At 43.9% G+C, this 23,765-nt stretch overlaps 2 protein-coding genes across 5 annotated transcripts; one reads left to right on the top strand and one right to left on the bottom strand.

Moving 5' to 3' along the window:
* Nucleotides 1–124: 124 nt before the first annotated feature.
* FAM114A2 (family with sequence similarity 114 member A2) lies at nucleotides 125–9,057 on the bottom strand. The gene is made up of 14 exons (XM_058848336.1): nucleotides 8,919–9,057; nucleotides 7,647–7,852; nucleotides 7,340–7,436; nucleotides 6,805–6,900; nucleotides 6,397–6,509; nucleotides 5,299–5,433; nucleotides 4,973–5,131; nucleotides 4,498–4,621; nucleotides 3,465–3,544; nucleotides 2,725–2,853; nucleotides 2,376–2,515; nucleotides 1,563–1,635; nucleotides 961–1,014; nucleotides 125–245 (listed from the first exon to the last, which is right to left on the bottom strand). Exons 2-14 carry the CDS (start codon nucleotides 7,848–7,850, stop codon nucleotides 147–149), a joined length of 1,503 nt encoding a protein of 500 aa, XP_058704319.1. The 5' UTR covers nucleotides 7,851–7,852; nucleotides 8,919–9,057; the 3' UTR covers nucleotides 125–146.
* On the top strand, nucleotides 8,959–23,478 carry MFAP3 (microfibril associated protein 3). 4 transcript variants are annotated; one of them, XR_009278608.1, is made up of 4 exons: nucleotides 9,005–9,132; nucleotides 13,579–14,039; nucleotides 15,400–16,262; nucleotides 22,835–23,478. XR_009278608.1 is itself a non-coding variant. In XM_058848339.1 (3 exons), exons 2-3 carry the CDS (start codon nucleotides 13,760–13,762, stop codon nucleotides 16,143–16,145), a joined length of 1,026 nt encoding a protein of 341 aa, XP_058704322.1. In that variant the 5' UTR covers nucleotides 8,959–9,096; nucleotides 13,579–13,759; the 3' UTR covers nucleotides 16,146–20,783. The 4 variants fall into 4 exon arrangements, 3 of the variants coding, with proteins under 3 accessions (XP_058704322.1, XP_058704320.1, XP_058704323.1); XM_058848339.1 differs by lacking the exon at nucleotides 22,835–23,478 and having other exon boundaries at nucleotides 8,959–9,096; nucleotides 15,400–20,783; XM_058848337.1 differs by lacking the exon at nucleotides 22,835–23,478 and having other exon boundaries at nucleotides 15,400–20,783.
* Nucleotides 23,479–23,765: the final 287 nt, after the last annotated feature.

The raw sequence follows: 23,765 nt of genomic DNA, 5'->3' as shown, positions 1-23,765 counted from the left end.
TTGCCAGACTGCACTTAATCACCATTCTTGCAGCAGCAGTGAACAGAGTTCATCTTTTTCCCTTTAATAAGAGCCATTACATCATTCTCCAGCATGGAAACTACAAAGTGGAAAGGTCAAAAAGTTCTTAATTAGAAGGAATTTTATTACTGTGATAGTTCCGTTCTAGCCTCAATAAGAGAAATCTGCAGTACAGGCAACAAGAGCTGGAAGGCATCTTGGATATAGGAAGCGCTGTTTGAAGCCTGTGAAAACAAAAATCAAAATACACAAATGAAAAGCCACACTACCAATCAGCTTTACTCACCACATACTCATTTCAAACAGCATTGGTTATTGCACAGAAAAAAACAGAAGCCGAGTGCTTGCTGGATTTTAAAGGCTTCCTTCTAGAATGTCAGGTTTTTGAGGGGCTTTATGCTACTAGGCAAAGAAAGCAAATGGCTTAAAGACTGCCAAACAAGATCAGCTCCAATCCAAATGCAGGATACTGTTTACAGTGAGAGAAGAAATGTGTTTATTTCTAAGTGAAGCATAGCATGCAGTGGCAGGAAGGAAGAATACATGAACATGAAACACCTCTTTCCTACCACAACTCAGAGCTCTGCAGCCGTGAGAACCAATTTGTCAGTAAGGAAGTGTTGGAACTCTTGCAAGCCAGTTTCTGAACTTGTCTAAGGTTTAACTTTGGACATTTAAATTCTAAAAATCCAGACTGCTGAATTTAATATGTCTCCTGACCCATCATAACTGTGAGCTGACACTCACTCCTCACTAAGTAACTTATCTCTTGTGCAAATCTACAGACATTTATCAGAACTTTCAAGTTATTAGACAGGTAAGCACAATTTTAGACCATGGGTTAGAGAATTTGGCATGCATAAGGATCCTAAAGTGGGAAGAACCAGCACATCTATTTTTGAAGTATTAGCTTAAAGTTTTAACGTTAGCATAACTGACCTCCAAAAACACTCCAGTGATTAAGGGATTAAGCACATCTGCTTTCTCTTTGACCTGCAGAGATCAGACATATATTATCCTGATTGAAAATTTGATCACATTTCTTCAAGCAAGATAAAGCTAAATCCTCAGTAAATTTAAAACCACCACTGCTCCCTTAACTAGAGGAAAGCTAAGCCACAAGCTTAGCAGCCTTGTGGCATGCAAATAAGAACAAGTAACCTGCATGTGCCCAGCACAGGTTGGGTATGAATACACATCACATCTTCAAATGAACTGGGGACAAGTGGAGAATCCAGAGATGATTGATACCATCTTCAGGAACAGCCAAGTGCTTTGGAAAATCCCTAACAGACTCACAAACTTTATTTGCCTCTGTCTCCTTAGCACTGTGAGCATCAGTTCCCACCCCCACTCTGTGCCACGTTCTCTCAAAAGCTCAGATGCCGCAGTTTGAGGAACCCTGGCCTAAAAGATCAGTTCACAAGTTAAAAACTGCATAGGTAAACATGCAAAAACAAAAAACCATTTCCTTGCAAAGATCCCAAGGCTGTTATCAAATAACCACATGTCATTCCTAAGAACTGTGGTGTAACTCTTACCCCTGCAGTCGTTAAGCATGTTGTGAACTCTTTGGAGAAAGCTGACAGTTCTTTACACAGCATGATCGTCAGTCTGTGCAAGAAGACAGGGAAAACAATGAAGCAAACACAGTTCCCAAGATGAAGTTTCTTTCAGCATTCCTCTACAACATAAATGCCCTGTTTCTATATTTATGAAGTTAAATTAAACCAAAATTTATATAAATGGTGCATGAAGATTCAGAAGTTTCCCAAATAAAATAGAGAGGGGAAGGATGGGAAAATAAATAATTAAAGCAGAAGATCTTAAAGAGCACACAGAGGACACACATCCATTCCAGAAGGAACAATATTAACTTGCCCTTTTTTACTGGCAAGTGTCATTTTCTGAATTAGAAAGTACTGCTCATTTCAGACACATGCCAAGTGTCTCCTGTGCAGCAATTTTGCCATCTCACGTACCAAGCATACTGAACAATTAACAAAGAGGTGATCAGGCGTCACTTTTGTACAACTCTTTTGTCGTGTTTTAAATCTCTGCCTACTGACTAGCACAAGCTTAAGGCAAATTCTTCTGGGCTACACAAAGCTTTTAAGAAGGGTTTTCTCTTTCTTATCAAGAAATGTCTTTAAGCTAGAAAGAGACAGCTGAGTTCTGTTGGAAGATAATGATGCCACCCATCATTATCATTATAAATTCACAAATTTGCCCAATACCCTAATTTAAACACCTGTGCAGAATTCAAGAGCCCTGCATTACATAGAGTGCCAAAGAATTATTAGACAGTCCAATCAGTAATTATATGCTATCTATCTACTGAGAGATGCACTCACTGTGAAAGGGACTTGGCTCTGTCGGTGACTGTCACCTCCTGCCTCTGACCATAGAGAAACAAAGCTGCAGTTTTGTGAAACATTTCAATGGAGCAGGCTGTCAGCTCTGCCAGGCTTCTTATGGCAAATGCATGAATATCCTGCAAGAGTGACAAAAATACTGCATACAACAAAAAACGGCAGCTTTTATTAAAGACAAGTCAATCACACAACATACAATCACTGCCCTTTCAGACCACAGAACCCACACAGAAATAGAAACCCATCAACCCTGTGGTTCACAGCTGTAACTCAGCAGCCCAATAAACACTCGGCAGGCAGATATTCTTTTCCATGATTACTCAGTTACCTCTACTGATTTCTTAGCATCCTGGTCACCATCTCTGGATTCTACTTCTTGGTTTTCTTCACTTTCTTTTTCTTCTTTAAGAAGACTGCTGTTGAATCGTGCTATCCACTCATGAGCAGATGTCCTCACCTGTAGCAAGATGTGCCATAGTATTTAATGACTGGAATGAAGCCCCCCCTGCACACCACTAATGGAGTGTTGGATCTCTCCAGAAGAAAGAAGCAGCTACAACTCTTTGTGAGCTTCTGAGAAGAACCAGGAGAAATGATCCCAGTGCCTTCAGGACTTTGCAGAAGTTTGGCTGCACTGAGTTGAGGGCAGCTGTTTCTCTAGCACCAGGGGCTAAGACTGGTGCTAGAGAACAAGACCAGACTATCAGAGGTGCTTTAAAAACACGTCTGCAGAATGCTGCTGCCACTTGGTGGATCTGAAGGGTAGTGAAATGATGGCAAAAGAGGTACACCATACCAGCTCCTGTGCACTGAACACAGTAAAACCAGGTGCTCTGTAGGAAGAGGAGGCCTTCAGCTCATGACTGTAGGTTTTTTCACCATGGTGGCCGAAGGCTCACATGATTCTGCCCCAAAAAGTTAAAGGCCCATCTCCTTTGCCTACCATTGCCAAAAGATCTAAAATATGGCTTGTTTTTGTATATTTGATATTTTCACAAGCAAAGCAGGTGGAGAGAAGCCTTTCTGTGAGGAAACTCTCCAGCTTTTGGAATATGGAAAATAACTCACCGTGATCATTTTGTCTGGCTTGGAGGAGATGTGCAATTCTGAAAACAACTCTGTTACTTCTTTTGTAAACTCCTCATCTCCTAAAGGACAGGAAAGATTAAAGAATCCACACAAAGGACAGATTCAGGAATAAGCAGCAATGCACAACTAGTTCTGCACAAGTCTGTCAACTGTTTCCTTTATTTCTCCTTGAATCATCACCTCAGGCAAGAACACATCAAACCCAGTCTTTTCAATTTCTAAGGTAAATTCTGCAAAGGTGGAGACATCAGTGCCTGAAGGTTAGTTCTTGCTTTCTCAATTCTGGTTTTGTAGCTAAGGACAGTCCTTTTTTTTTCTTTTTTATTTTTTTACAGGCAGCCTTTTATAACACACTAACTTGCACATCACCTTGGAGAGTCTGAAATATCACTTAGAGCCTACGGTTCTCCTATTATATATAGCACAGCAGATGTGAGATCCATTATGTGCAAATATAAAAGATACATTAAATGTTGAATGATAGCAAGTGCAGGTGTGTAAGCCCTCCCTGATGAGCATTTAGGTAAAAGCAATGCAAGAAATTTACATTTAAATCCATGTAATTCTCAAGAATCAGGGCTCTTGTGTGCGAAGGTAACGCTGAATCTTTTGCTCTGTGTGGCTAAATCTCATTCAAAAAACAAATAAAAAGGCTTTTTGCTCTCCCACATGTTGGACAACTCTCTTCAGAGTTTTCTCTTCCTGGTCAAGGAAACCCACTCTCTCTCTGAATTAGCATCTTGGCTCAGGGTCAGTTGTATGAACTGCCTGTGCGTCAAACAACTCTAACTCTAACTGGCAAGAAATCATTCCTGCTATAGAATTACTGCACAGCTTCTCAGAGATGAAGGGTGTTGGTACCTGTCATGCCTCTGGACAGAAATGGCTTTAGGAATAAACATCCAGCTAAAGAATAACTTAAATTTGGCATCATGCCCGTTGCTACTGATCACAGCTGGCTGGTTCTGCACAGAGGACCAGCTTCTCTTCTCAGAACCTGGGGCTCTCTTACCCTTCTTTTCTTCCTCTTCTTCTTCAAAGAATTCAGGTAAAGAAAATGCTTCTTTGAGTTGTTCCATTTCCTCCTTCATTTTGTCCAACTCCTCTCCGGAGAGGGCATTCAGAACCGCTTTCACCTGGTTAGGGGCAGCACAGCCAAAGTGAGAATCAATAAATCCATCCAACAGGATGGAAGATGCAGGCCAAGGCAGTAAACCAGTGGGTGTGAGGAGAGTAACTTGTGAAAAGTTGGAGACCCAGGAACTGAGTCTGGCTGGGGTAAAGAGAATGGCTGTAGGAGATGAGGACAGGACAAACTGTTCCTGAGGTAAACACCAGATCCTAATGCAAGGATCAAAGCGAAGTTCTGTAATCATTTTACAGCAAGTTCTGAGCACTTGATTTTACATGTATATACACATATTTCTAATCTTTTTTCCCTGCTCAGCTGAACTCAAAATAGAAAGCAAAATGCTCAAGGCCATTACCTTTGATTCACTCTCTCTGGAAAGCATCTCTAAGGCCTCCAGATGCGAAAGACCCTGGAACTCATCAAACAGTAACCCATAATGGGCTTTCTTCTCAGTAGCCATGGTAACCTCGGTAGCTGTCTGCTGCTCTTCTTTCTCCTTTGCCTCTCGTAAGACCTGAAAAAGAAAAAGCAGAGGCCTCGTGACAGTGCCAGGAGATAGAGAATACAGGAGGAGAAGGCTTTTGGTGCAGTAGGAAAAAATGGTTGCTTAATGACAGGACCACAAAAGAACAGAGAAGAGATGAGAGAAACCAATGAGGTGCTGATAGGGAATTGCTGTACCTGAGATAACGTAGAGGTTCTGTTTATTAGGCCCTTTGTTTTTTTGAATCCAGGGTCTCCCTCAGCTATTACATCCATTGTCTTTTTCCCAATGAATTCCAAGGCATCCAGACCTCCGCTAATAACACTTTTACCCTAGGAATCAGATTTGGATAAAAATAGCACATAAAACTCAGAGAAGATTACACAACGGAAGAAATTGAATTGGGAGAGTTTTATCAGCAATCTTACACTGGGCACTCACATAAAAGCCAAATTGGTCCTTGTCACCCTAAAATTCAACCCTAATCATCACAAAGAGAGCAGCAGGACATGGAAAGAGCCACAACACATTATCACCCAACAGCTTATTACAGCACTCAGACAGCTGCAGCAATCTGATGGGAAATACATTTTTTTTAGTTTATGAACAAGCTGGTTCTCAGCACGTTGCAGTATTCAGTTCTCATCCTTCCAATGAGAAAACACCAGACCTGTGGATTTTCACTGCTAACTTTTGTTCGAGCCTTAAAAGCAGAGACAGAAGCCAGCTCTCCATCTGCAGCTCTTTCAGATTCCCAGGCAAATTGACAAGACAGCAGATCACAAAAGCAGTTTCTAAGGGTAATGGCTTCCTTTGAAGTGCATTTCTCATGGTCACAGGAGCAAGCTGATTTCCAAGCGAATTGGGCTTGTTTCACATAGGTTTTTGAAGAGGAGAATGGATTTCATCTCTAGCTCTGTGGAAATCAGTAAACACTCCAGGAATGAGTCTGACCCTGCATTTAGCTGACTACTCCAAAGGAAAGGCAGAGGTGACAGAGTACAGAGGTGACATGCACAGAAATGCACACTCTGCACAATCCACCATTAGGATTTTTTGTTATGTACCAACATACAACATTCAATACAGAACTATCAAAATTCAAGACATCTTTCACATTAGGTGCCAGTTAAAAGCAAGGCCCAGTATAAGGGATGTCTGAACGTTGGAAGAATTTCTCACCATGCATCCCACAAATGTCTAAATTAAGTTTCCTCTTACAACTTTTCAGATGAAAGGCCAAAACCCCAAAGCTCCCTTAAACCCATTTTCTCCTGCATTCCCAACTCACTCACTGTGCTTTGGACAGCAGTAGAGATGGTTGATAAAACTTCAAGAGCCCCAGCAATAGGGAAGGAGCTGCCATCATCAGCTGCATCAGCGTTGCTGGCAGCAGCATTCTCACTTCCTGCATTAGAAGGCAGAAAATTAACTTCCTGACTTCCAAAAAAAAAAAAGATCCTGTCAGCCACAGAGTGGAGAAAGTCAACAGACACCAAGTATCAGCTACGAGCAAGTCTACAATTCAGATTATTTTCCTCTCTACTTTTTCAGAGCTCACAGAACAAAGCAAGAGAGAATTAATTTTAATGATTTTATTATCAGTCTCAAGGTGCAAGGTGCAGAGTAAGGTAATGTTATTTTGGAGATGATTATGTTATGAAAAACATTCCAGGGCTGTTCTTATGCAATACAATACTGACCTCTTGTAGCATCTTTAGACTCTGATGATATTTCACTAGGACTGGGGATCCCAAGGGTTGTTTCTGCTTTTTCTATAACATTTGAAATACCTTGACCTAGAGAAGACAGAAATCAGAACAGAAACAGAATTAGAGCTGAATATTCTTTTTTATTATTCTGGATTTCTTCTGTTCAAAACAGTTTAACCAGCATTAAAACCTCCTTCTATCCAGCTCACCTACCACTGTAATGAACCAAGGTTTCATCTTAGCTTTTAAATAAAGTTGTAAATACTGGCAGAAAACTAGTTTAAAATACCAGGTGAAAATTACACAAACGCCTAAAGACTTGAAAGTAATTCTGTCTGTGCATATCTCCTTAATCTACTGTACCTTTTGGTACAAGCTTTTCCCATTACTTGAACAATTCTCTTGACATTTTTCCAATAATGGCTGCTATAACTGAAATCCCCTTCAGTAGAAACAAGTTATAAAGCACCAGCTTGAGACACAAAACATGATTAAAATATTTTTCAAACACCAGAAAGAGCCTTACCTACAGTAGCTACGGTAGCAGACGCAGTTGACAGAAGAGATTTCCCCCAGCTTCCCCAGTATCCCCACCCTGTCTGAACTGCAGGAGGATCTGAGACCTTTAATGAAGAAAAACAAGACTGATGCAGGCATTATGGTGAGGAAAGGAACACAGGCAGTCTGTGACGTGTGACTTTTGTGCAGCTTTTTCATTTCAGAGAACAGCAATGTGAATTTTCAGAAAGGAGTGAGGCTTATGCTCAGAGTTCTCCTGTGCTCAAAGCCATGGAATGTGAAGTCACATCTTTCTGAGAAGCACAGGAACATACCTTGATGGTTTCATCTGCAGGTTTTTCTGTGGCAGCAGGCTGGCTTGGGGGCTTGGGTTCAGGTCTTTTCCGAGTCACAGGCACAGTCTCTTGTTCTCTCCCTTCATTGCTCTCAGAGCAGCCACGTTCCTCTGTCTTCTGGTCATTTTCAGCTTCGTAAGAGGTTTCATCTTTCAGATTTTCACCACTGTCTTCCTCAGACATGACTACAAATATCCATAGAAAGCAAAGCAAATAAAATAACCACTCCCTCGCACTTTGACATCAGTTCAAGAGCATCACGTTGGTGTTTTAAATAATTAAACACAACAACGTTGCAACATGTACCCACATGTGTGTACACCAAATTATGTCTGACTGGAAGAAATGTCATACTTGGAAGTTTAAAGTCCCAAAGGGACACCAGGCTTTATCTAATTGACACACCCTCTCCAAGGGAAAAAAAAAACAGTTTGCTAACTCTGAAAAACAAATGAAGGTACAAAACGGCCTCAGCTAATTAAATCCATTACATGTTCCACCAAAATAAAAGTGAAAACAAATCTCCTGGGATGGCTGGTTTGAGGAGTGCAGGACACAAATGGGGACAGCTGTCAGAGAGCTGAGCAGACAGGGAGGCAGAGAGCGGGTCACTTGTGTACTTGGGGATGGGCAGCGCAGGCACGAGCAGCCCCCAGGAGCTGCGATGAGCTCCGGGCGCCACAGCAGCCGCCCCAGCACGGCGGGCCGGGCTCGGGCACCCGTCAGCGGGGCTGCCACACTGCTCCCGGGGCCCACGCGTCACCCGGCCGGGCTCCTCCGGCAGCAGCTGCGGGTGCAGTGACTCGCAGGGCCAGGCAGGGACAAGCCGGGATCACACCGGGGTGACGCCGTGTCCCCGGCCAGGCGCTCACCGATGCAGCCGGGGCAGCCAAGGGAAGCGACAGCTCCGGCTGCGGGCTGGGGACCGCCACCCCATCTGCCCAGGACCCTCCACAGCGACTACCGCGACCACGGCCCCGGCAGCCTCCACACCCCGCAGCCCTGGAGGCCTCCCTGTGCCTCCGCTTCCGCGGGAGATCCCCAAAGCCCCATGACCCCCACACGGGGCTGCCCCATATGGCACCCTGAGCTCCCTAAACCTCGCCGTGGGGCTCCTGCCGCACAAGGAGCCCGCCAGGGGCCCACACCACCGCCCACGGTGCCGCCTGCCCCACAGCGGGCCCCAGAGCGCGTCTCCCCGCGGGGCTCGCCGTGCCCCGCCGAGCCCCACGGCCCCGTGCCGCCCCTCACCGTCGGCGGTCGGCGCGGCCCCGCGGCTCCGGGCGGACCGAGACCAGCGAGGCCGGCGCAGAGCGGCCCCGGCGCTGCCCCGGAAGCGGCCTCAGCTCGGGGAAGCGCGTCCGGGCGGCGGGGCCGGAGGCGGCGGAGCTGCGGGACGGGCCGGACCGGGCCGGGCACCCTCGTCCCGGTGAGAGCGGCGGTACCGCCAGGTTCACCGGGCAAGGTCGGGGTCGGGGGGCAGCGGCGGAGGGGAAGGCTGAGGGCCCATGTCCCGCCTCGCTGTTTTGGCGTGCAAATAGGGGCACTGGGGAGGGGTTTGGAGGGCAGTGAAGGTGGTGGAGGGCCCCGAGGGGACGCCACATTAGGAGCGGCTGAGGTCGCTTGGTCTGGTCAGGCTGGAGAACGGGAGACAGGGCAGAGATCATCGGGGCCTGCAGCTCCTCCCGAGGGGCAGCGGAAGGACAGCTCCGAGCTCTGCTCTGTGTGACACCGGCAGCGCCCAGGGAACGGCTGGAGCTGTGGCAGGGGAGGTTTAGGGTGGATATCAGGGAAAGATTCTTCCCCCAGAGGGTGCTGGGCACTGCCCAGGCTCCCCAGGGAACGGTCCCGGCCCCGGGGCTGCCAGAGCTCCCGGAGCGTTTGGACAGCGCTCTCCAGCACGGAGTGGGATCTTTCGAGATCTTCCTGTGCAGGGCCAGGAGCTGGACTGGATGATCCTTGTGGTTTTCTTCCAACTCAGCATATCCTGTTTGTTTGTGTTTCTGGCATGACGTCATGCCCCAGTGCCACCAACCCGCGTGACGTCACCCTGTGTCCTGTGTCCCACTGCCACCACCGGCACAGCGCTCTTCCCCAAGTCAACAGGGGCTATGAGGACAGGGTAATGTTGAGTGAAACTGTGCCAGATCGTTTTTGGCTGACAGGGCAAAAAAACCTGTTTTGGTGTCGTGGCGAGTTAGCCCGTGACGGTGTCAGGCAGCCAAGGGATGTGCACAGCAAAACAACAAATCCCATCAGGCAGCCAAGGGATGTGCACAGCAAAACAACAAATCCCATCAGGCAGCCTCCCCAGCGAGGCTGGTCCTGGGGTGTTGTGAATTTGCCCCTTAGGTTGGTTTTTGGGCCGTGGGTGCTGTCACTGCCCCGCAGAGCTTTGGCTGGTGGGGAAGGTGAGCCCTCCCTGCAGCCTCTCCCATGCTGGGAGCACCCAGAATGGCTCATGTCAAAACCATGCTGTCTATGTTCATAAACTTCCCAAGAGTTCCTGTCTGCAGGGCTCTGCCAAATGTGTCTCCCTGGTTTGACAGAGGGTCAGAGGGGGCTTGCAAATGGTATTTCTGCAAGACATCAGCAGCCTGTGCTCTGTCAGGTGTGTCTCGGTTTATTGCTTCACGTTGCTCCAGGTATGAAGTGATGTTATAAGCAGTGAATGTAAAACCATATAACTTGCAACCTCTTGGGCCCCAATTTTGCAGTGCCATATAGATGTGTGTAATTTTAAGTACTATCAGTGCTTCCACTGACCTCAGTGGGACTACTTAGAGTGCCCTAAGTTAGACACAAATACACTTCTGCAGGGTAGGAGCCAAGGATGACTCATATAGGCACATGCATCACAGATTTTTATCTTTCCACTGCTATTTATTGTTACAACTTATGGTTTAATAAAGGTTAAATGGGTTGAGCTCAGCTTCAGGTTCAGTTATAGAGTAGCCAGTTTCTATTCTGGCACATTTCATCTTGATTGAGCTTAACACTTTGTTGAGGAATTGTGATGTTGGCGCTGATCACGCTTTATCCTTTTTGGGTCCTTTATCAGCTCCAGCAGCTGTTTTGCATAAGTGCAATGGATGAAGAATATGGATTTTGCAAATCATTTTATTGTTCCCAGCACTCGGCAGTGAGAGATCATTGTCTGCTTAGCAATAATGGCTTTTCCAAAAGACAAACAATTTCTAATAAATCAGACCTCGAAGAATTTAATAGTAAAATTAAATGACCCATCACCAATGGTTTATGCATTATGCAGGCTCAGTGCAAGTATAGTGGAGAGCATATGCAATTACTGAAGATAATTATTCTTATGAGGGAAAATGTTGCTGAGCATTTCTTGTGTTAAATAAATGAGTGAGATTCCTAATGTCATTTAGGAGAAACGTCACAGACGCTTGGAAGTCTTAACAATTCAAATTTAATAATTTAAAATGACAATAGCACAGGCAAAGTACAAGAGGCATGGGATTATTCTCTAATAAATCCAAAGTATCAGTTGGGAGGTTATTGTTTTAGAAGACTGGAAGCTATGAGGTGCCTGTGATTCAAGGGTGAAGATGAGGGTTTGTGTTTGCTGCAGAACTGTCATCAGTTTTAACTGCATCAGGCACTGTGAACTCAAGTCTGATGCATGCAAAAGTGCATTTTTAGCTGAAGGCAGCTGGGTCATAGGGTGATGTCTGCTGAAGGTCTGGGACCACAGCACCTCTCTTGCCACCACAAGCTGTGACAGACCTTTAAAGCAACTCAAATGTCAGTGGTCCACAAACCACTACCAGTCCACAGCCTGTCTGTGTGGGGTCTGCATAAGGTTGCCAAAACAAGCAGGCCAGTGTCAGCAGCCTTTTGCAGCCTCTGAAACACTCTGAAAATACCAGGGGTCTAAAAATGAAAGATTAAAACCACTCCCTCAAACAGAATAATTGTTGATCAACAGCAGCCTTAGTATTTATTTTTTTTTCACACATATGTTGTTGCTGTGGGTGGGATGCTCTTCTTCAGAGGCAGCAGGACTCAGTAATGCTTTCCCTAAAGTGTAGCTGGTGAGAAACAGGAATGAAAGAGGCCTTGGTAGTGGTTTTAACTGTTTAGCTGTGGGAAAGTAGCTTCTCCAGCACAATGGTATATTTGAGTTCTCTGCACTAGTCTCATCTTAAATGAAAGGACAAGAGGCATGATGGAAAACAGAGTGGGGCCAAGGATTAAAAAAAAAAAAAAAAAGAAGTAGGCAGATGAAGGGATTGCTGTTTACAGAGAAACAAGTGGGGAGCCTGTTTTCCAGTTTCTCCTGCAGGATTCAGTGGGTGAGTTGGTTAGTCAAGCTTGAAGGAGAGTTGGACACAGCTGTCTTCTTTGCCTTCTTTGTTAAACTGGTTTTGGCAATAGCTGCAACAGAAATGGAAATGGGTCAGATAACACATTTCTCATCAGTTGTCAAGTCTGGAATCTGGTTTGACCTTCGACAAATTAACTTTCACTGAAAAAAATTCCCAGCCTGGATAGCATCAGCAGAATTCCCCCTTTTGAATATGCTTAGCTTGTCTCTGATGAAAGACAATTACTAGAAATTACCTGGTTTTATGCATGTTACATTATTTTTCAGAAGTGCTTTAGATAGTCTTAGCTGGTAATTCTAGAAGGATGAAAAGTGTCTGCATTATTTATTAAGTAAATGGGTCCCTCTGTGTTGTGATATTTATGAAACTCCCTTCCACTAACATCTGTTATTTGTAGAAGAAAAGATGATAAATTTGAAGTCACACAGTCAATGGCATGAAGTGAGATATTTTTTAGGATAACATTTGAGCTTATGGCTTCTGTACTTTGTAAATGTTTTTTTAAGGCTCTGGAGCAGTCTAGATGGAATCATAACTTCAGGGAACCCATATTGGATTAGAAATTTTCTTGAATCAGGCTTCCAGGAAAATTGATTACAGATTGTCTCTTATCAGTGTCATCTCATTTTGTTACAGGTTAGTTTTATTCTGGCTTGTGTGCAAAAGACAGAAAATGAATGTATCCTAATGTCTTAAAATATCTTCTGTGCACATTAATTTGAGGACTATCTGTCCCTAGACAAAATAATTTTTCACATTGCTATGAAGTTTGGGTAGAGAAGAGAATGAAGAATATATGACTGCTGAGATGGAGCTCATTGTAAAACAAACAAAAATAACAGGAAGCAGACTTAGAAAATGAAGCAGCAACAGGAGGTATTGCAAAGAAAGGAAATACGTGTAGACATCCGTGTCCTGATGTTCAGAAAGGGACTTCCTCTTCTGGCTGTAGATAACAACCAGGAGACTTTTACCAAATAATTAAATCATAAGATGTACTATTTAGATATCTAATACCAATTGTGCCCCTAAAATCAATTAAGTAGATGTAAATACTAAAAATCAGATGTGTGTGTGTGCTTTGGTTTTTCTCTGGATGGTAAATGAAAGACGGGCTTTAGAAAACCAAGGCTTAAAAGCACTTTGATATTGGTGGAGAGGAAGGCAGAAATTACATCCTCTTTCTCGCTTTTCTCCCTCTATTAAGAAAGCACTTTTTCTCTGGTAACAAATGCAGAATCCACTTTTAAAGATAATTGTGCATTTTGAGTAGTCTGAACAATTTGTTCTTTTTGTAAAACCTTTTTCCCCTTAATGATTATTGTTCCAGAGATTATTTATTTGGTTGAGAAGATGAACATCTTGTTGACTGGAGGTTGTACTAATGCCTTCTTACCCTCATTTTATTACTGTGTACTGAGCAAAGCTCTGATTTGGAACCTCTCAGCTGACAGTTTCTATTATGCTAATAGAAATCTGTTTACTGGAAATTAAATTTGAATACATGGTAACTTTGCTGTCATTAATAAACTTATTGTTTTGTTTTGGTTTTTTTTCAGTTTTACTTCCAGTTTCCACTTCAAATATTGATGGTCTTGAAAGTGCATTTGGATCACAGACATTTTCCAGCACTGAACAAATCAAGAGCTCCTCTCCTATCTCAGAGCAATACAGACAGCTTAATGTCATATGACCTCATTTCTCCAAATTAAATGAAAGAAGAATTTTCACTAGCTTTCCATGAAGCTCAGCTATTGCCTGTTAATTTTGACTGTTAGTGCTGATCTTTCAGTTGGATTCACAGTGGAAAATGTAGCTTTTAACAGGACAGTTGCTTTCGGGTCTTTCAATGCATCACTTCATGCAGTGTCTCAAGCTTTAATAAGTTCTCCAGCACACCATGATATCATAGCCAAAGAGGGGACCAGTATTTTAATTGAATGTAAACTGAATATCAGCCAGTATGAACATATCCTTTGGTATAACTCCAGAGGACACCTGCTTGAACAGAAAGATGAAGGTGAGTTTTCCTGCTGTTTTTCTATCCATCATTATTCCCATTTTAAACAGTATTGGAAAACCCCTGGGACTTTATTATAATTTTCTCTTCCTATCCTGCCATTTTTACAATGGGGAAATAAGGAGAGAGCAAACAAAGTTCTTTTCCCTCTGAAGTGTTGCATGGGAATTGCACCTGGGTACTTCTGTTCCAGCCCATCCATCCTGCTTTGGTGCCCCACAAAATGATGTTGTTCAAGAGTCATCCCAGTATTCCATACAGAAGAAATGAGTCTTCATCTTACCCAATACTAACTGATGTTTTTATTTATTATTGCCTTTGTTTAAATAATATTTTTCCAAAGGCATGAATTAAGCACAATTCTCCACAACTTGAGACTTTTTGAGCTGGCAGTTGTTGCTTTAATTTTATTACAGGACATTTTAAAACGTAGTACATTTATTTTTTGGTTTGTGCACCAGTGAGACTGTGGAAAGTAACACAGTATGTAATGGCCAGTGATGGAATTCATGCTGTTTAACCCTTTTGAACTGAAGGAGAATATATTTTCCTAGCCACTGGCTCTTACTCTGCTGTTTTTAATCTAAAAAATGTTTTAGAGATGCATGTGTTTTTCTCTGTTAGTATTAATGAAGGTCATCAAACTAATTGATCAGATCTTGTTGGAAGCCATCTTTCTGCCTTAAGTATTCAGTAACCTTTTTGTACTTATAATGCCATCTGGAGATTAGTTCAAAGCAGAGTAATTAGAAGAATAAGTTATGAAAACAGTTCAAAGCAGAGTAATTAGAAGAAGTGAGTTATGGAAACAGTTTTCCCCCTAAGTTATAAATGCACAGCAAATGCTGTATAAAGCTTCTTGTATTGATTTCTTTTTACTTGGGTTTTGCATGTCAGCACTGCATGCTCAGCAGAAAACCGTCTCAAGAAAATTCTGTGTTCTTTTGCCAGCAGAGCCATTTACAGACTGATCTTTTTCATGGGTCCCTTGACTTTTGACTCTGAACGTATGGAAAGTTAGACTCTATAGAGGATAGTCCTCTAACATAGGGTGAGAAGCCCTAGTTAAGAATTAGGACCCCTGTCAGAAAGAGCCAGCAGGCCAGAAACACCCTGGAAAGTGCAGATGAGAGAAGGATGTATGTGCAGCATAGCAAGCATGCAGAAAAATTTACCATTAAGCAGTAGGATGGGTAAGTGGGTTATGGCTTTCTGTGTCCACATGAAAAGGACATTTCAGTCCTTGGTATACTGTTACTGTGCCACAAGTGGACTGCTCACTGCCAAGCTTTGACTCCTGTCGATGTTTACCCTGGGATTTTTGTTTGGCGAGCTGTGTTTATTTCTTACCCCTCTGCAGGTGACCGGTGGAGGTTTGCCGATAACTCCCTCAACATCACAAAGGTCAGCTTTGCTGACCGGGGCCGGTACACGTGTGCAGGCATTAATCATAACGAGACCTTGTACTACACAGTCACCCTGAGGGTTATCTTCACCTCAGGGGACATGAGCATCTACTACATGATTGTGTGCCTCGTTGCCTTTGCCATCACCCTGATTTTGAACATCACCCGCCTGTGCATGATGAGCAGCCACCTCCGCAAAACGGAGAAGGCCATCAACGAGTTCTTCCGCACGGAAGGGGCTGAGAAGCTGCAGAAGGCTTTCGAGATAGCCAAGCGTATCCCTATCATCACATCTGCCAAAACGCTCGAGCTGGCCAAAGTCACTCAGTTTAAGACCATGGAGTTTGCTCGCTACATCGAAGAGCTCGCCCGGAGCATTCCCCTCCCGCCTCTGATCCTGAACTGCAGGGCGTTCATGGAGGAGATCTTCGAGGCCGTGCGGGTGGATGACCCCGATGAGGTGGGTAAGGAGCACAAGGAGCCCCCCGGCTGCGGGGCCCAGGCCACGCTGTTCCCCAGCAGCGCCGAGATGAAGCGCAGCGATTCCCCAGCCGGGGACTCGGACGATGGCTCCCTGAGCGAGCAGGGCCAGGAGATCGCCGTGCAGGTGTCCATCCACCCCCAGTCCCAAGGGCAGAGCATCGACACCGTGTCTCACGGCAGCTGCCACTCCGTGCCTGCTGAGGAAGGCACCTGCTGAGCCCAGAGATCCGCAGAGGGGCCGAGGAAGCTCGGGTGATCCAAGGGTACTGTGACAAAAATGTCTGCAAACAAGCTGCCTCAGTCCCACGTGCACAAGAGTTTTCCAAATTGCAAGGTGCCAGAGCTAGTTCTGAAGTGTGTATTTTCTGTCAGTGTTGATTTAACAATTCCAGTCTGCTAGAAAAGGCTGTTTGGAATATTGTGTGGGGGCTTTTCTTTCTAAAGCAGGCTGGCTATATTTAAAACAGTTACAAAACAGGAATTCTTTGTCCTTGGCTCCTTAGTAGTTTTTGATACTTCAGATCTATGTGAGAAGTGACCAAGCTGAGCAGTACAACTTGCAATAAGAACTTTTCCTTTGTGAGCTCCTTCTTTCTTCACAAAGTTGAGCTGAAATTCCTTTGAGTCAGTGTTGTTGTCCTGATGAATTGAGTTCTGTGCTCTTTTTGAGTTGCCTCTTGGTGCGTGTAGCCCATCAGAACCATGGTGAACTTGAACAAATCTGTTTTGTGTCACGTGCTTCTGTGTTGCTATCAAAATGTACTGTACTTAGGAAAAGAATAGTGTCAGGATCTGCTGCTGGATTAAATGAATTGTAGTTTCAAAGCAGCTTAGAGAACAACCAGGTGGTCTCAGTTTTCTGTGCATCTGCAGGAAACTTGTGTGCATTCTAAAAGCTTTTTGCTTAAACTTGGTGCTGATTGCCAAAGCGCCTTACCATGGTCCTGTCCCACAGAACGGAGCAGTGACAGCACTGCTGGCACTGCCTGGCTTTTCATTTCATTGATTTCACTCACTATAGAAAATCCAAAGTTTTATATTGTATTTGACGTTGTGGTGAGAAAAGGATGACAGTAATCACATTGTGGCAAAACTAGTAAATGAATTTATCATCTACAGACAGGTGTCTCAGGCACATCTTCCTGAACAGCATTATAACAAAGCAGGTGAAAAGCAGTGACACTGAGTCGCTCTGCTCTGGCTGGTCCTGTCAGAAGGCAGTGGCAGAGAGAGTGGGGGCTGGCTGAGCTGTTTCCAGCACTGTTTGCAGGAGGGGACTGACTCACTGATAGAGCCCAGCCTCCTGTGCTGCAGAGGTGGCAGAAGGGAGAGCTGCAGCTGCTGACATATGTAGACACACAAGTACTTCACCAAGGATCTCCCACCTGGCTTCCTCAGCTGTAGAGATCCAGCCTCCAGGAATCAGAGTGCAGACAAGAATCTACCTTCTTCTTCTACTCTTTGGTGCTGGTTTTTTTTCTCCTTAACATTTGTAAGTTGTATCACTTAAATAGCATTTTATATCATGTTGAGATTTAGTAGATGTAAAGCTTGTAAGCACTCCACAAATTAATTTCTTACAACTACTGAAAGCATATTGCCATATAATTTTAACAACTTGGCAACAGGAGCGCCATTTAATTTCACACAACTCTTTTTTCTTTCCTTATTATTACAGAAATGTCAGTTGAACAAGTGATTCTGGAGGGCTGCTCAGGATTCTTAAGAGGATTTGACATTGCATTTACATGAGTAGAGGTGGAAAACAAGCAGGCACAGTGGTAATAGCAGGGTGGGGCTGACTGTGGTAATACATGCTCAGAACGAAGGGGCTGAACGAATTATAGTTACCATATCAGAGAGAGGGGAAATGACAGCATCTATTACCATTTTAAACTACCTTCTGGGGAAAGTCCTGCAGTCAGCCACCAGTTAAATCACCCTAGTTGCCTTTGGCCTGTCGGGTAAGAGTGATGTTAGTCAGGAAGGAAATTGCTAGCCTTTATTACAGTAACATTCCCACCAGCTTTGTGCCATTTCCAAGACTGTAGCAAACTTTGTCTGCTTCAGGGGAATAAAGCCTCTGTACACACTTCGAGTAGCTGCCTCAACAGAGACTTCTTGTTTTGCTTCCATAGTTTAATGGCACTTTATGTCCAGGTGAGAAGTTTGTATAGTGTTGTGTAACCTGTCTGGTTTCTTTTAAGTTTTTTGAGGTTATCAGTGTTAAAAGATACTCTGTGGATAAATATCTATTTCTCTTAGAAGAAGGAAGCTGCTGGCTTCACTTCTGTGCTACAATGGGTTCTGCAGGTTTGTTGCACATGTCAGAGGGGAGATTTGGGAGTTTGCACCCTTTAGGATGCGCTGGTCCAAAGAGGTGAAGGCTACAAGAGAGAATGATCTGTTTTAATCTCCTTTGTGCCACAGGCCATCAGAATGTACCTACACCTGCCTTATTTCCATATAAACAGCTCTCCTTGCTTCTGTGGAACTGTTGCATGATACGCAACATATGGATGTGTTACCCCTAAATGCACACACAGAGAGAGGTGCCTCTACAAAATCTAAACTATTTAATTGCTTCCTAAGAAGCACTTATGATTGACAGATGTCACATCAGAAGTGGCAGCTTACAGGCAGCAGAATGACACTGGAGGTGTGTCAGATGGGTGTCAGGAGAGCAGTTTCGAGACTGATTTGATCTCTTTTTTGATTTTTGTATTTTATTTATGTAGCCCCAAGTTCTTACTGAGCAGTTACCTGGTGTCTTCATACATCCTATTGCTGGTTGAGAGGAAAGAGTGACCATGCATAAAGGTCCTCAGAAATGCAGTTGCAGTGTCAATTGCTGGATAGCAAAGCTGAGAGTTTTCCTGAATTACTGCAGTATTTTTTTCCTTAAATGAATTTCATTCCTGGGAAGGACATTGTTCTGTAAGGATTTCAGTATATCAGGAGTACCTTATGAATGTAGGAGATGATCCTACTCCCACTGAATTCAATTAGAGAGGATTTGGAGCTCTGTGCATTTTACAGGATTTTTATGCATCTGAAGGCAAGGACGATAGTGATATTAAATGGTAAGAGTAATTTCCAGAGAATGAAATTTGACACCAGTTTCCAAACAACTTGTGAACTATTCTTGTTACCCTGAGAGTACATGTGTTCACTTAATGTCTTTGATGAATCCAATTGAACATTAACATTGAAAGTGTTTCTCTCTTAACTTTTTGTAGGATGAGAAGAATTTACAGTGGTTTCCTTGCTTTAAACTAAAGTCTCTGACAATCACAAGGCTATTCTATCTCTTCTTTGTGACTTATTTTAAAAAATATAAAATCTACTTGTTATCCAAGAGTACCTAAGACTAACTTTGTAGTGATTATTTGTATTACCTGGATTGTAAAGTAATTGTTTAATGTAACCATGTAGGATTTCATACTTTCATAAAACGAATTGGTAGATTTGCAAAATAAATTGAAAAGAAAGATCTCGTTTTGCTGGAATTTTCTGTTTTCCAAGTGAGGAGTGCCTGTCTCTCCAAGGTTATGTAGCAGCTGTATTGAGCTCAGCAGAATGTTGTTCATCAGCCTGACAGAGGTTACTGGGATATTCAGTCATCTGAAGGACCATTCCTGCTATGACATCTTTGGATCTGTCTTGGTTTTTTTTGTTGTTTTTTTTTTGTCTCAAAGTCTTAACGGCATCTAATAATTGTTCCCAGCTGCATATACAAACAGGTACAGACCTGAAATACCAAAGACCTTGTTTACTTCTTTGTTTCACATTGTGTGTGTGACCTTCAGCCATAAATCTGTTTTATTTGTTCCTACCTTTTTCACATGATAGTACTATTCTATATTGTAAGCAGTTTTCTTTTTATAATCCCTCACCCCAAACACCAAAAATCCACCTTGCTGAGAAGCCTGTAGTACCTTCCATGGGGGTGTGCAAGCGTGAATGAGAGCAGGATTCACCCACACTGCTTTTAAAGACGAGTCCCTGGTTGCCAGTTTCTGCACAAGGCAGATAATGGCATTACAGCTGAATATTTGGGGATTTTCCCCTGAGAACCAGCTGCCTAAAGGAAGAATTATTGGACCCATACTCCTCATGCCAGGTCAATACTCAGTCAGCATCTGTTTTCTATCTCCTTTTTACAAGAGATGCATTAATGATAACAGTTCAGTTTTTTAAAGCTCCTGTAACCTGATCCCTCATGATCCTATCCACAGTGAACAAATTCATCTGCATCCATTTCCAGCACTTTTCCATCTGGTAACAACAGATCATTGAAAAGGGAGCTGCATTAAGGATGATTGTATTTTCATTTTAGGTTCACACCTTAAAAAGTACGATCTTTTCTTAATGTTATAGCACTTCTGTGAGTGAAGTCTCCAGCTGGAGACACAGCAGAGACACCACGGTGTCATTCAACTCAGGCAAGTTACAGCTTTATCGACTTCCCTTCAGCCAGGTCATTTCACGCCAGCTGAGTCTCTTTCCTCTCCTCTTTTTTTTTAATTGGATAGCAGCTCATTCAGATGTCTCCAAATAACTGCCAGCTTTTTTGCATGTGGAAGTGAGAATTACACCATCATTCAAAAAAGAAAAAAATCATTCTGGTAAATGCTGAAATATCAAAAAAGCTCTAAAAGCTGGGAAGTTGTTCTTTATCCCTGGTAAAACAGTACCTATTCTTCGGTCATGCCTGGCTGCCAATGAGCGCAATAATACCGAGCAATTAGGTCTTTCATTTGCGTTAGGCTAATTAATTGTTTGCACAGTGCCCTGAATATGGAATCATTTTCCTTTTGGAAAGAATGAAAGGATTAGAATGGCTTTATCCCTAGTTGCTCTGAATGTCTTTTATTTATTTAATGGGAGAAAAATCCTCTGTTGCCCCAAATGCAAACCGCGCTCTCGAGCGTTATGGCTGCACGGGGACGTTGCCATCAGTGGGGATGTGAATGCATCCACATATGTCCATCCATCTGCAGCCACGCTCCATATGGGATCTGGGGGTCCTGCTGCATGGCAATGAGCGTGCAGAGGCTGGAGCCACATTGTGTGTGCTGCAGGGTTTGGATGTCAGAGCTGTCAGAGGCTGGAGAGGGATGAGCATCCCTCGGATTTCAGCTGCCTGCGGCACCACGGTCATTGTGAGCTGTGGTAGCGCTGGGAGGGCAGAGCTCTGCCACTGGACGCTCTCTGAAGAGGCTTGTACCGAGTAAATCCAAGGCAAATGGAACCTGGGCTAGGATTTCATGAAGAAGGGACCCAGTGGACACAATACTGCAGAGGCTATTGCCATCTCTTCTTTATGTTGGTCCTGCTCGGTGCCTCTTAGTGCTACCATATTATTAAATGTATTTTTCATGTTGAATGGTTCTACAGACGTGCAAAAAGCCACCTCAGTGGAAAGTGAAGGAACATACTCGGCTCCAAGTGCAAGGCAGAGGCTGCCATCACACAAGCTTCCACTGAAGGGGTTGGAGATAACTGGCTGGAGTTCCTCCTGCCTTCCCTGCTCTCCTATAAATCTATTGTGGGCCATCTGCAAGAGCTGAAAGAGAAAATCCTGTCCTGTGTTACTTTCTCTTCCTCTAAAGATCAGGACACTGAGAACAGGGTTTGAAGGGAGAATGAGAGGCCACCTAGGATGTGTTCTCAGCCACAGATGCTCATCCTGGCTTAAAAACAGCTGCTGGCAGAGATGTTGCATCTCCCAGGCAATCTGTTCTCCTGCTAAACCCTCCAGACTACTGGAAAGATTTCCCTGATATCTGCCACAAAGCATCTCTTAATGCATCACCCATCTCATCCCTTCCATGCCTACTGGTGCTACATCTGCAGCCCAAACCAGGGCCACCCCAAACATGCAGGAAAGGAATTGGAGGGCAACACAAAATAGGGGCCATACTTGGCTTTATGTGCCCGCCTTGCATGGAGGGATCATTCTGTGCTTGGCCTAAGCTGGCAGAATTTAACTGGAAGTCAAACTCCTTTTGTTTATTTGATGCCTGGATGTCTGAGTGTTGCTTCTTGAGCTTTGGACCTTCTTGCTGTCTGTGCTGGGTCATGGAAATGTCCCTGACAGCAGTGCTCTTCATAGCAAAGGAGTAGCTCCAGTGTTCTGGGTGCAGCAGTCTCATGATAGCTTTCTACCTGTATGTGGTAGGGGCTGGAAGGCAGAGGCAGCCACTGCAAAGCCCACGAGCCTGTCCATCCTTATCTCAAGAGATTTTGCAGAATTTCACTCACTTTCTCTCCTGGGTGTCTTCACTTTAGTGCATGAAAATATTCAGAGTATCTTGCCTGGTCAATGGGAGCATCCCAAGTTTTCATTTTTTCTTTCTGTTTTGTTTTTTGGTGGTTTTTTTTGTTTTGTTTTTTGGTTTTGGTTTTGGTTTTTTTTTTTCCTTAAGAGTTTTTTCGAGCTTAACTCTCCTAAATAATGACTAGGGAGGAAGACAGTGGACCAGAACAGACATGAAGGAGTTTGGACAACTGTCCTAAATTAGAGGGCAGGTTTACTTTGGAAATCCTATATGCATCACACTCTGTTACAGAAAGTTGGCTTTAACAGGAAATCTCTTGCAGCAGGGTGTCACTTCACTTCACTTCCACAGATTACTTGAAATGCTTTATTAATTCGATGACCTTGTGGGCTCTCAGGAAAAGCCATTTCTCAGTGTTTTGGGGAAAGAGAACTTCTCTGAGCTAAAGGGACTGTTTTGTTGCTCAGATTTATTGCTTGGCTGACTTAATTCACCATTCAAACACGATGATTTTTAGCTGCTGGGCAGTGGGCCTTGCAATGTTGAAACTAATTAACTGCTAGAACTCTTCTGAGCAAGGCTGTTTTCTTACTGGGTTTTGGGGCTTTTTTATAATCCGCAGAAATAAAGCAAACACGATCCTTGGAAGGCAGGGTTGCATGGATACGGTATCAGCACAGACACAGCCCCGTGCTGGATGACTCAATGTCACAAAGGAAGAAAGGCTGCCAGCTGTCCCCGCTGCCGGCGTGACACCGCACAAAGGTAAGAGGAGAAAAGAGGCAACATCTGAAGACAGAAGACAGGAGGGGTGCCAGAGTCATGACAAAGGGAGAACTCAGAGAATAGCAAGAGAGGTCTCCACTCTACAGCTCTGGATCCACAGCCATCAAAGATCTGAGCTGTGGACCTGGCTGGCAGGCCAAGCTCAATGGCTCTGCAGCTGGAGAGTCCTCGCACCTCTGTCACCTTCCTTCATCTCCACCAATGGACCTGCACACTGTGTTTCTGAAAGAACCTTGAACCTCATAGCTCAGACAGATCTAAAGAGCTGCAGTTCCTGCTGGCAGGACCTCATCAAAGCCTTGAGAGGGAGTACAAGGAAGGGAAAAAGGGGTTGTTCTTTGTCAGGATGCACCTGGCTGCAGGAAGTTGTTATCCTGTCAGGGACTTCTGCTCATCAAAATATTTTCTGGGAAAAGTTTATAACCCCTGCAATATTTCCTGGTGATGTCTAAAGGTGGCATAAAAAGGTCTAGCAGCTCAAGCAGAGACAAATTCAGTGTCTGTGTACTCCTTCCTACCGTGTTTTTGCAAAGCACTTCAGCCCTGCTCCTTGCTCTGGGTCCAGTAATGCAAGTGAAATATAAATTGCTGCTGCTCACTGAAAGCAGGAATCCCTCCTGGCTTCAGGGAGCTCCCCATCCATCTTTGTTCCTGACAGTTTGATTACCTTTATCATCATTTTTAAATGCAGAGCTGCAAATACCATTAGTGGTCATACAGAATGGCAGCTCTCTTGACATGCCTCAATCACAGTGACCTTCTTCCAC

This window comes from Poecile atricapillus, chromosome 13, assembly GCF_030490865.1.
Source record: "Poecile atricapillus isolate bPoeAtr1 chromosome 13, bPoeAtr1.hap1, whole genome shotgun sequence".
Lineage (NCBI taxonomy): Eukaryota > Metazoa > Chordata > Aves > Passeriformes > Paridae > Poecile > Poecile atricapillus.
This window is presented reverse-complemented; position numbering and strand designations above follow the sequence as displayed.

Excerpts from the sequence above, each read along its gene's own strand:
- FAM114A2 (XM_058848336.1), bottom strand. The coding sequence starts at position 7,850 with ATGTCTGAGGAAGACAGTGGTGAAAATCTGAAAGATGAAACCTCTTAC. Across the intron at positions 7,437-7,646 it reads CTGCAGATGAAACCATCAAG|GTCTCAGATCCTCCTGCAGT; the intron begins GTATGTTCCTGT and ends TCTTCATTAAAG. Across the intron at positions 5,434-6,396 it reads CTACTGCTGTCCAAAGCACA|GGTAAAAGTGTTATTAGCGG; the intron begins GTGAGTGAGTTG and ends TCTGATTCCTAG.
- MFAP3 (XM_058848339.1), top strand. The coding sequence starts at position 13,760 with ATGAAGCTCAGCTATTGCCTGTTAATTTTGACTGTTAGTGCTGATCTT. Across the intron at positions 14,040-15,399 it reads GCTTGAACAGAAAGATGAAG|GTGACCGGTGGAGGTTTGCC; the intron begins GTGAGTTTTCCT and ends ACCCCTCTGCAG.